The 12,422-nt window shown below is 44.7% G+C and overlaps 1 protein-coding gene across 5 annotated transcripts in view; it reads right to left on the bottom strand.

The window, feature by feature from the left end:
• Window positions 1–12,422, bottom strand: part of PARG (poly(ADP-ribose) glycohydrolase) — a 268,960-nt gene that overhangs the window by 251,743 nt on the left and 4,795 nt on the right. For 4 of the 5 annotated variants that reach the window (XM_033942315.1, XM_033942317.1, XM_033942312.1 and 1 more), the window contains exon 2: window positions 5,397–5,463. The exons of the other annotated variant lie outside the window; for it this stretch is intronic. In XM_033942315.1, coding sequence (XP_033798206.1) covers window positions 5,397–5,416 — 20 coding nt within the window. In that variant the 5' untranslated portion in view covers window positions 5,417–5,463. The remainder of the gene's footprint in view (window positions 1–5,396; window positions 5,464–12,422) is intronic. 5 annotated transcript variants of the gene reach the window in all.

Raw genomic sequence — 12,422 nt, 5'->3', positions numbered from 1 at the left:
CCCCAGCCGACGTGCAGGCACAAAGCCCCAGCCGACGTGCAGGCACAAAGCCGCAGTCGACGTGCAGGCACAAAGCCGCAGTCGAGGCACGAAGCCCCAGCCGACGTCGAGGCACAAAGCCCCAGCCGACGTCGAGGCACGAAGCCCCAGCCGACGTCGAGGCACGAAGCCCCAGCCGACGTCGAGGCACGAAGCCCCAGCCGACGTCGAGGCACGAAGCCCCAGCCGACGTCGAGGCACGAAGCCCCAGCCGACGTCGAGGCACGAAGCCCCAGCCGACGTCGAGGCACGAAGCCCCAGCCGACGTCGAGGCACGAAGCCCCAGCCGACGTCGAGGCACGAAGCCCCAGCCGACGTCGAGGCACGAAGCCCCAGCCGACGTCGAGGCACGAAGCCCCAGCAGACGTCGAGGCACAAAGCCTCAGTCGATGTCGAGGCACGGAGCTCCAGTCGAGGCACGGAGCTCCAGTCGAGGCACGGAGCTCCAGTCGAGGCACGGAGCTCCAGTCGAGGCACGGAGCTCCAGTCGAGGCACGGAGCTCCAGTCGAGGCACGGAGCTCCAGTCGAGGCACGGAGCTCCAGTCGACGTCGAGGCACACCGAAGACCGTCAGAAGTCGGCACCGTACCAATGAAACTGGTAATAAAGGTGCAGCAGTGCACTCCATAAAGGGCAACCTCGAGATGAGTATTCCCATGAAAGGAGGCATGCTTTGAAGGTCTCGTAGAGGCGGGCATGACTGCACTCGATGCCTGGAATGCCTGAGACTCAGCCGGCGGCGTTACCGAGGTAACGCACCTAGAAGAACAGAAAAAAAGAAAGAAAGAAAACTTACCGGGGATCGAAGCTACTCTCCGATTCCAACGAAGGAAAAAGGGTCCCGGCCATTCTGCTCACACAAGGTGAGCCCAGAGAGAGGCCAGGGAAAAAGAAAATACAGCTGCAGCCAACTGAGACCTAGCAGCATGGCTGAGGCCCAAGAAGGGCCTGCCGGTGGAACCAGCAGAAACACAATAAAAAGTCCTTTTTTTTTTTTTTTTTGAAACAAATAAATACACGATCAATCAACAAATGCACAGCGACTCCCTAACAAAATAAAGAAGCCGCGGTGCTAGAAAGGCACTTAGAAGAACGCAGAGAAGAGAGACAGGGCTTTCTGGCTTCGCGGAAAACTAAGAACTGAAGACCATGAGGAGGGGATGTGCCCTCTAGTGGATCAGGAAGGCACACACATGCGTGGTACAGCACCAGCAAACTTGAAATCTTCAATCAAGTTTGCTTGAAAAGCTGTCCGCGTCGGGGCTCCATGGATGACGTCACCCACATGTGAGAATATGCTGCCTGCTTGTCCTGGGATAACAATATTGCTGACCTAAGCAGCAGATTTTGGACATGAGGGTCTGATTTTTATGTTTATTTTACTTGAACCCTGAGAGTCTAGTTAGCCATAATATTCTGTTACTAGTATTTTAGCCCGTTACATTAACGGGTGCTAGAAGTCTGGTCGGCCCTGAAGCAGCGTGTGTAGTGATGCAGATGCTGCTGGAGTCAGCAGGTTTGGAGTCGGGACCGCGGGAAGGGAAGGGGGTCGGCAAGGCGAACAACTTACTTTCAGAAGAGCAGGGAGTCCAGCGCTGGCGGCCAGTCCTGCTGGCGAGTGTAGTTAGGTGCGGTAAGGCTGGGGACCCGCGCATGCGCACTCCTGACACCACGGACCTACATCTCACGGAACAGGGAAAATGAAACACATAGGTGGGAGTGCGCATGCGCGGCTAGGGTTTTATTATATAGGATTCAAACTGTGAGAATAGAAAAGATACTTATCAGTTGCAGGTGTTCTCTGAAGACAGAATGCCAATTCTTACCTCTGGGCGACTGCCTTTGCGTTGATTCTACACTGTTTTCAGAATTTATTAAATCGCGTGTGGTGGTATTTGATTATTGGTGTCAATATGATGAATTCTTATTTTTACTTATAGAACTGCTTGTGTAGTTTTAGCATCTCCAGTCCTTGTATTGTACATCATCCAGAGGGTTTCAGATCCTGTTGATCTTTAATACTTTGGGACAAGTAACAGTTTTGGACCAGATTCAGCCAATGTTTATACTAACTTAGTAGATTTGGCCTTCTTGCATCAAGCCACCCCAGTACAACTAAGAAGAGCAAAACCTACCACTTTCATGATGAATGGGAAATGGACTACTTCATCATGGTGAAGTGTTGTTGTCTAATTTGTAACGCAACAGTATCCTTGCCCAAAAAGGGTAATCTGGAGCGTCATTATAAGGCTCTGCATAGCAATAAGTTTGATGCTGATTTTCCACCCAAAAGTGAAATTCATAAACTGAAGTTCAAAGAACTTAAATCAATGGCAAAGTCAAGGTCACATTCGACCAATGCAACCATAGTATCCTTCAAGGTCAGCAACCTGATTGCAAAGAAATGCAAACCTTTCACTGAACCTTTCAAGATTGTTTTCTTGAAGCAGCTGACAATCTTTTTGAAGGATTTAAAAATAAGAAAGATCATAGCTGCTATTCAAGATGTACAACTGTCAAGAAATACCATCATGCGACGAATAGAAAAGATGTGTGGAGACACAACTGAACAATTGTTGGAGATGTTTCAAATTGTGTTGCTTTCTCACCCCAACAGGATGAATCTACAGACATAAGCGACATAGCCCAATTACTAGTCTTTATCCGGATGGTTTATGAAGACTTCAGTGTTAAAGAAGAATTACTTGGAATGATTTCTTTAAAAGGGAGAACTACCGGTCAGGAAATATTCTGTTCTTTCCATTCTTTTGTGACAAAGTGTAATCTTCCATTGCATAGACTTGTTTCTATCACTACTGATGGAGCAAGAGCAATGACAGGTGAGATTTAGGGTTTTATAACCCTCTGTAGACAGCATGACAACTTCCCAGATTTCCTTTCTTACCGCTGCATCATACATCAGCAAGTTTTGGCAAGCAAGAGACTCAATACAAAGACAGTCATGAACATCACTTTCAAAATTGTAAATTCAGTTCATGGAAGATCACTTCAAAGATGGCTTTTCAATCTTACTCTCTTGATGAAGGGGCAGCAGAAATTACCGTATTTGCCGGCGTATAAGACGACTGGGCGTATAAGACGACCCCCCAACTTTTACAGTTAAAATATAGAGTTTGTTATATACTCGCCGTATAAGACTACCCCTTCTTCCGCACACCTTCTGCACAACCTTCTGCCTGCCTGTCCCCCCCTTGAAGGTCTGCACCCCCCGAAGGCCTGCCCCCCCTTGAAGGCCTGCACCCCTTGAAGGTCTGCACCCCCCCCCCGAAGGCCTGTCCCCCCTTGAAGGCCTGCCTGCCTGCCTGTCACCCCCTCCCCCTTGAAAGCCTGCCTGCCTGCCCGCCCGCCCCACCCTGAAGGCCTGATGCCCCGACCCACCCCGAAGGACCGCTCGCCCCCCTGGCCTCCCCGCACCACCTATGAAGCAGCCGCAGCAGGATCGCGAAGTCAGCGTCAGCGATCCCTGCGCTGCTTCCTGCGCCACGGTCCCGCCCCTCCTCTGACGTCAGAGGAGGGGCGGGATCGCTGACACTGACTTCGCGATCCTGCTGCGGACTGCTTCACAGGTGGTGCAGGAAGGTCAGTGGGGCGAGCGGTCCTTCGGGGGTGGGGGGGGATTGAACGGCAAGGCCGGGAGCACCCCATTAGGGCTGGCACCCGGGGCGCACCGCCCCCTCCGCCCCCCCCTTGGTACGCCACTGCATGTAAACAGTACCCGGCGTATAAGACGACCCCTGACTTTGGGGAGGATTTTAAGGTACTGAAAAGTCGTCTTATACGCCGGCAAATACGGTATTTTGCACACAGATGTAAGGTGGCTAAGTAGGCACACATTTCTGCAAAGATTTTGTGATTTGCTGAATGAAATAAGAAGTTTTATGAAGGAGAGGGGAGACGACCAAGCAGAGTTGGAAGATGAGGAGTGATTATGTGATCTGGCATTGCTCGCTGACTTTACAGATGAACTAAGTGATATGAACCTTGAACTACAAGATTTTAAAAAATGCATTGGCGAGATGAGTACCGTTTCATCCTACAAGAGCAAATTTGAGCTAATGATGACTGACCTTGCAAACAACACTTTTGATCATTTTCCTAATATGCAGGACCATCTGGGACAATATCCAAATTTTGTTTTTCAGAACGAGAAGCATGTGACAGAAATTTGTTCTGTTATCCAGGAATTCAAAAATAGATTCTGTGACTTCCAAAAAATTGGAACACTTGTGGAGTACTTGTGATACCCATTCAAAGTAGATGTGGACATTAAAGAAACTGCAGCTGCTATCAGTAAAAATTACTCACTGAACAAGCCATCTCTTGAAAACGACATATTAGCCCTTAAAAATGACATTTTTCTCAAGACCCATGCTGAGCAAGAATCATTTTGGAAGCTAGTGCCTAGAAATAAATTTTCCAACTTGAGAAGATGCAGTGAAGCTGTACACTCCTGTTTTGGTTCAACTTGTTTGAATCTGAGTTTTCCCATCTGAAAATGATAAAGAGTACACAACGTTCCAACATGACAGATGAACATCTCCAGGATTTCCTGAAACTGGCCCTCATGCAACAGTCACCCAACTTCAAAAAGCTGGTGGAGGAAATGCAGGCTCAGACGTCTCACTAATGAGCAAGTGCGAAATATTAAAGATTGTGCAAGATCAGCCTGGATCAATACTCGACCTAAATTTAACCAAATTACTCAATAAAAGTTAAAGAAAGTTATTACTCAATAAAACTTTAAGAAAAAATGTACTTTCCATTTCCCCTCGCAGTTCTTACTGGATCTTCGTCTCTCTGTTTTGTTTTTGCTTAATTTGCTTAACAGCTGATCACATCCAAGTAAATGACAGAAGGTTCATTAAAAATGGGGGGGGAAATCCTCCAACTTTATTGGGTTAAAATTTAATTTGAAACTTAATTTTCATGGTGGTAGATCACCAGCATTTTTGGCTGGAAAAAGTAGATCACGACCTGTTTGAAGTTGGACATGCCTGCACTAGAGCATGCGTTAATCTTTAGTTAAAAGACCCCCTTAGTGCTTTGGGGTCAAAATCTGTTGTAATTATACAAAACCCATTTTTATTAAACAACTTCACAATAAGGTGGCATTGAGTCTTGTATATTCATTCCTATAGAGAAACCCAAATAACTACCCCAAGAACCATCCTCAAGTCATCTTTTCCTGTTGTTATAGACTGCATTCATAAATTAGATAAACACCTAGCTTTCTTTTAATTGTGAAAAGAAAATCTGAAAATTGCTCTCATTTGTAAAACCAGGTAAAGTCACTATACTGTATAACACCTTTTGGTATCTGCAAAATAAAATCATACCTCTTTGGTCCAGTGGTCATTTGTTCTGGAGTTTCCAAATAAAAGTTAATTGTCCCTTGTTTGAGAACTGAAAAAGAAAAGGCAGCAAGAACTGCTTAGAATGTAAGACCAGAGAGGTAAAATCATTATACTGCCATTAGCTGAGGCAAGACTAGTTCTTTTTTAATGCTATGAAGCATTATCCAGAATATGAAGGGCATTAAAGATGTTAATAGAAGCCTACAACTGCTATCTTCATTTTGACAGAAGTACTGATATTGCATTAATGCAATTCTAGCCCTAACATAAAGACAGTTGAAACCTCTTTAGTTTCATCATTACAAAGTCTGTGTTCTATGGCAAGTCTTCAAAACGTGGTTCTGCTCTATGTTATTTTGTTTTAGGTTTTACCAGAGTCTGATTTTAATTACTATCCCCCCCCTTTTTGCAGGATTTACTATAATCCAGTTAATGTTAGATGGCACTCACGCTGACCTCTGGGGCACTGACAGCAATTCTTTACTTTTGGACTATGGCATTACTTACATAAAAACATAAAAAATGATGGCAGATAAAGACCATATGCCCTATCTAGTTTGCCTATCCATGACATCTACTATCCCTTTCTCTTCCTATCTAATTAGGAAAAGCCTCCACAGACCAAAAAAAAATCGTAGGACCTGATTTAGTCTGACTAGTTTCAAGACCAGCAAGAAAATGTAAATATAACATTTACCATTCATTATTCATTCCAGTCCTCTTTTCTCTCTTCTATATATGGTACCAACCATTCATTGTAACAGTAATAGCCCCCACATTATGGAACTCCCTCCCTTTGAATATGAAGCAGGAAACCAATACAGTTAAATTCAAAGCAAGCCTCAAAACCTTTCTTTATAAAACTGCCTATGGGGTATAAATCAGGATTTATTCCCACCGCCTTTTGTGCTTCCCCACCCCCATTCTTTTTTTAATTTTATGAAATGATGTAACCCATGCTGTTCTCCTCTCGTATCATATGTCATCCCCCCTGTTGTCAAGGTCCGATTCTTCAGTGGTTGCTGAAAACTTGCATGAGCATAGCAATGCTTTTAATTAACTTCTTGCTTCCACATGACCCAACTCACTCCTTTCATAGGCCTGTTAAGGACGATACTGTCTGGGTTTCCAAGGAACATATTTTTATAGTTCTTGAGACTCCAATGACATCTGCAGCTCATCCTATCCAACACTGACAGCAATGAAAGATTAGGTTCTTACCTTTGCTAACCTTCTTTCTTGTAAATCCAAACTTTATTCCGGGACCAGTGGGTTATTTCCCTTTACCCGCCAGGATTTGGTAGGAAGCCTCAAACTTCAAAGACTTAAATCCCTTCCCCTCTTACCTCATCACTGTCCCTTACCTCATCACTGTCAGTCTTAAAGCAGCCAGGAACATCTGTAGAGGATAATAACAAGAGAGAGGGGAACGGGGAAACTCCCCAGCAAAGTAAGTAAATTCTACTCATATCAACAAATGCAAAACAATGAAAACCAAGAAACAGGTTATGAAACCTGAGCAACAAAACAATGCTATAGGGAGACATAGCCTGCACTGTGAGAAGGGGGCACCTGAACCAAACAAAGTGCTAAACCCATTCTGATGGCACTCTTATAAAGGCTGGTCAGAAAACAGAAATCCAGCTTACCAGTTCTTGAAAAGGCTGACGATCAGTGAATCAGCAAGGTATAGAGTGGGTTCCCGGAATAAAAAGTGTGGATTTACAAGAAAGAAGATTAGCAAAGATAAGAACCTAATCTTTCCTTCTTGTACAATCCCACTTTATTCTAGGACCAGTGGGACGTAACAGAGCAGTCCTGAAAAATCAGGGTGGAACCTGTTGCCAAAACAGAGGCATCAAAAGCTGCATCCTGCTGGGCCACCACATTAATCCTGTAAAATTTGGTGAACATATGCAAAGAGGACCAGGAGGTGGCTCTGCAAATCTCATCCAGAGAAACAGCTGACAACTCTGCCCAAGAGGACGAAACACCTCTGGTAGAATTAACCAAAGGGGGGGGCCTTCTTTTCAGTCACCACATAAGCCGCGGAAATGGCTCCACCTGGAAACAGTGACCTTAGAAGCAGGCCTACCTTTGCGGGCAGAAACTGCCAGAATAAACAGGTGGTCAGAGAGGCAAAACTCGCTGGTGAACTCCAAATACCGCAACAAAATAGCACATGTCCAAGGACCGCAACACCCAATCCTGCTCCCTTGAACCAGAAGAAGCCGGACTTCCTGATTCACATGGAAAGCAGAAACCACTTTCAGAAGAAAGAAAGGAACAGTATGCAGCATCACAGAGGAATCCATAATATGCAGAAAAAGATCCCGGCAGAAGAGCGCATGAAGCTGCAAAACTCTAAGGGCTGAGGTAATAGTCACCCAGAAGACCATCTTAATCGTGAGAGTTCTAAAGGCTCATATGGTGGACAAACCAGAGAATGGAGAATCAGCTTAAAATCAAATCTGAAAAAATCCAAGATGGCTACTGAAGGCCTGCTTTGATTAAAATAGCCTGGGAAAACCACACAAAGAACTGCGATTTTAGTATTTTAGGGATGGGGGATAGAGTATGCAGGGAAACAACCTAAAAAAACCCTTTTTAAAGACCCCCAAGCTGTTAGCTGGTACTCACAGAAACATGTGCTGACAGGAAAACACTGCAGATCGAGCTGAACAGATCGCAGGGAGATCCTCTGCCTTAACTTGCTGGAAAGCTGAACTTTGAATCTTCTGACTGTCCCACTAGCCTGAAGTACATGGCTGGTCATCTCCGCCACCCTAAGAGAAGCCGCACAGCATGCCTGGCACAGAAATGCAGTCTGGCTCCAATCCCAGACACGCCTCCATGGAACCACACATCCTGAGCTCAATCCACTAGCTAACAAACCTGGGGTGAGCTAGCTCCCAAGGGAACAGTCCCTGAGCCCTGTTCTGATGTGCAGGCTGTTTAGAGGGCTTACTGAAAAACAGGGAACCCTCCAGAATCAGACTTTTCCCAAAATTCTGTGATCTTCCTTAGTCGATGCTGTCCCCGCAGGGAACCTCCGCAGCATGAGGGCAAAAACCACGAACGCAAAGACTGAAATTACCCGAAATAAAACATGAGCAGAAAAAAACCCAAGCTCCTACAGCCTGACTTGTAGGAAGAAAGACTGACGGTACAGGGACAGTGATGAGGTAAGAAGTCTCTGAAGTTTGAGGCTTCCTACAAAGTCCTGATGGGTGGAGGGAAATAACCTACTGGTCCCTGAATAAAGTGGGATTATACAAGAAGTTTAAGGCATTGTACTCAGGACAGTTGGATAATGGTCTAAATTGATAGTGAAGGTGTGATTTTTCCTTATTGTTACCCTTCATCATATGTTTTGCTGTTACATTCAATAAACCCAAAATTTTTTATTTATTTATTCAATTTTCTATACTGTTCTCCCAGAACAGCTCAGAACAGTTTACATGAGTTTATTCAAGTACTCAAGCATTTTTCCGTCTGTCCCAGTGGGCTCACAATCTATCTAATGTACCTGGGGCAATGGGGGGATTAAGTGACTTGCCCAGGGTCACAAGGAACAGCGTGGGTTTGAACCCACAACCCGTTATTTCAGCAATGGACTGCAACCTATATGTGTTTTAAAGTTACATATAATGTGCACTATGAATAAAGCATTTGTAAAGAAATGTTGAGAAGACACGGATGGTGGCCTTATACAATCAAAGTGGAAATTTCTGGTCTCAATGGTAAGCAATACACACAGTGAAAAATAAAATACAGTACATTACCCTGGTAATACCAACTCTACGATAGCATGAAGATGACAACATTATATTGCACTAGTGTTTAAGCCCGTTACATTAACAGGTGCTAGAATAGATTAGTCTTATGTCTTACCCCCATATTCAGGCTCCCATTTCCCCTTTTACCTTCCCTACCACCTTTTTTTTACCAATTTAAAAATATGTCCCCTTTCTTTGTCCTTCACCTCCATAGAACTCCCTCTCCATTCCTCCTTTCCCCATCAAACTTTGCTTCTGCATCTTCACTTATTTTTCCAGCTCCTATCTTCAGCCCGTTTCTCTTTTAGCTCCCAGCTTCAGTCCCAATCCCGAACTCCTTTTTAGCCCCCTTCTCCCATCTTTTCCCTTTCAGCCTCCAGCCCAAGCCCCCTTTTCTCACATGTCCCTTGTGCAGACTCCTTCTCATGCATATCCCCTTTTCTGGCCAAAGCCCCTTTCTCTTACACATCCCCATTGTCAGCTCCCAGCTCCTTTCTCTAACACGTTCCCTTTTTACAATTACAAACCCCAGTTCCAGCCCCCTTCTCCCATCTACCCCTTTTTCTCAGTCCCTAGTTCCCTTCTCCTATTTGACCCCCTTTTGTCTCTGAAGTCCCTCTCTTCCGATGTCCAGCACCCATTGGTCTAATGAAATCCAGTATGGCTATTCTTCTTATGTCTTACCCCATATTCAGGCTCCCATTTCCCCTTTTACCTTCCCTATTTCCACCTATAGAACTACCTCTCCATTCCCCCTGACAGCATATCGTGCACTGAGACGCTTCCCTGCTCGACGGTTCACCTCCATAGAACTCCCTCTCCATTCCCCCTGACAGCATATCGTGCGCCGAGACGCTTCCCTGCTCAGCGGTTCTATTGTACTGCGCATGCATTTTAATGTGGCACGGAAGCATGGAGGCACGAAGTTTCAATCATAAGTGTGCATGTGCTAACTAAGGTATTAATATTATAGATGGGTGCTTTGAAGGAGTAGGGCAAGGGAGATTTGTGAAGATTAAGAGATAAAAAGCAACAGGGAGATCACTGGTGAACGAGACCAAGGAATTGTTTCCTGCCCTTCGGGGACACAGCGCCTTACTGAATTTGCCTACTGGTGACTCTTGGAGCCGATTCTCGTTCAGGCATCTACAGGGACACCGGGACCGCGTCATCAGGGTCCTTTTCCTTTCCTCTCAAGAGACGTTGCGGACGCAGGGCACAGCCGCAAGGCGTGGGCAAAGGGGCGTGCCCTAAGGGACACGCCAAGCCACTTGGGAGCCCTTTTGGAGCCGCATGGAGCTGCATGGAGTGACTGGGAACTTAGGTATTTTTTTGTTAATTTCCTATATTCTTTGAGATTGAAATATTATTTTATATAATGGGAAAGAGGAAAGCAAAACTCAAGAGTTCCACTCCAGTCTTAATGGGCCCGATTGAACGCCATTTGACACCAGTTAATATTAACCCCATGATGGTTTATCCTGCGTCAACATCTGGGGCATCTCTCAGCCCCTTGGACAGAACTCCTCCTCTCCCTCTGGTGACTTCTTCTGAGGCCAACCCATTGGGTAGGCCTATTGAGTCTCTAGTAGATTCTCAGCAAAGTTTAGCATCAGTTCTGAATTTTGGAGCGATGCCTAGGGCCATCTCCTTCCAAGAGGAGGCCTTAACCATGCATGAGACTCAAGAAACTCCTCAAGAAATTTCCCTTAAAGACCTTTGGTTGGTTAATACTCGTGTAGAGGGATTGTTAGACAGTAGCTATTCAAAATCAAAATTTTTCTCAGGAAGTGATTCAAAAGCTGGAAAATAATGACGCAAATGTTAAAATTTTAGATAGACGTATTACAGCAATTGAATCACAGATATTATCTTTACAAATATTTTCTACATCAGCAGTAAAGGATTCCCATGTAGCGTATTCTAAATTTGAAATGTTTGAAAATCTTTTGAGAGTTAAAAATTTACGTTTAGTCAATTTTCCAAGGACTCATTTATTATTACCTTAAATTCTTCTTAGGAAATATTTTAAGGAAATCATTGGTTTGGCTAACACAGATTTATTGCCTATATCGACATGTTATTATGTCCCACAAAAGAAAAAAATTACTTCTGAACAAGGTATAGAAGAACTTGTTCCCACAGAATTTGATCTTATTGATTTTTTAGAAGATTCGCAAGATACCATTTTTGACTAGAGCAGCTTTACTGGTAAAATGTTTAAATGAATCCGACAAAACACTGATCTTGAAAACTTATTTTCAAAACAAAAATAAAAAATTATGTGGGGACAATGTTCTATTTTTCCAAATCTTATCAAGACAATACAGTTTAAAAGAAAGGCATTTCTGATGTTAAAACCTCGAGCCTTAGGAATTGAAGCATCCTTCTATTTAAAATTCCCGTATAAATGTTTACTAAGATATCAAGATAAAGATTATATTTTTTGGGATCCTCTACAATTAGAACAGTTTTTACTAGTTCAAGAAACCCTGGGTGCAGCCTTAGGGGGGTGCACAGCCGGCCAGGTCCAGATCTGGCCAGCTATGCCCCCCCCCCTCAGGCTGCCATCGGAGAGGAAGTTCGTGCCAGCCAATCGCTGCCTGGCTGGGCGGAACTTCCTCTCCGACGGCAGAATTGATGTCGGGGGAATGCTGGTCGGCCCGACGGTGAGAAGCAGAGAGAGAGCTTGAGGCAGCCGCGGTGGTGGCTTTGGGGCCTGTTTGCCCCGATGGTGGCAGCAGTGGCTTTGTGGAGGGTAGGGAGAAAGAAAGGGGGCAGGCAGGGAGACAGAAGGGAAACAGAAAAAAAAGAAAGGGGGCATCAAGAGAGAAAAAAGAAAGAAAGGGCAGGGAGAAAGGAAGAAAAAGTTAGGGGAGGGAATGAGGTCTGGAGGAGAGGAAGCATACAGGCTGAAAGAAGGGAAGAAAGATTGGATGCACAGTCAGAAGATGAAAGTGCAACCAGAGACTCATGAAATCACCAGACAAGGTAGGATTTTATTTTAAATTTAGTAATCAAAATATGTATGAATTTATATATGCTGTCTATATTTTGCACTATGACCCCCTTTTACTAAACCGCAATAGTGTTTTTTAGCGCAGGGAGCCTATGAGCGTCGAGAGCAGCGCTGAGCATTTAGCGCAGTTCCCGGCGCTAAAAACTGCTTTTGTGGTTTAATAAAAAGGAAGTGGGGTATATTTGTCTATTTTTGTATGGTTGTTATTGA

Source organism: Geotrypetes seraphini, chromosome 4 (assembly GCF_902459505.1).
Source record: "Geotrypetes seraphini chromosome 4, aGeoSer1.1, whole genome shotgun sequence".
Classification (NCBI taxonomy): domain Eukaryota; kingdom Metazoa; phylum Chordata; class Amphibia; order Gymnophiona; family Dermophiidae; genus Geotrypetes; species Geotrypetes seraphini.
The sequence above is the reverse complement of the archived record's forward strand: the minus strand, read 5'-3'. Positions and strand labels throughout refer to the sequence as shown.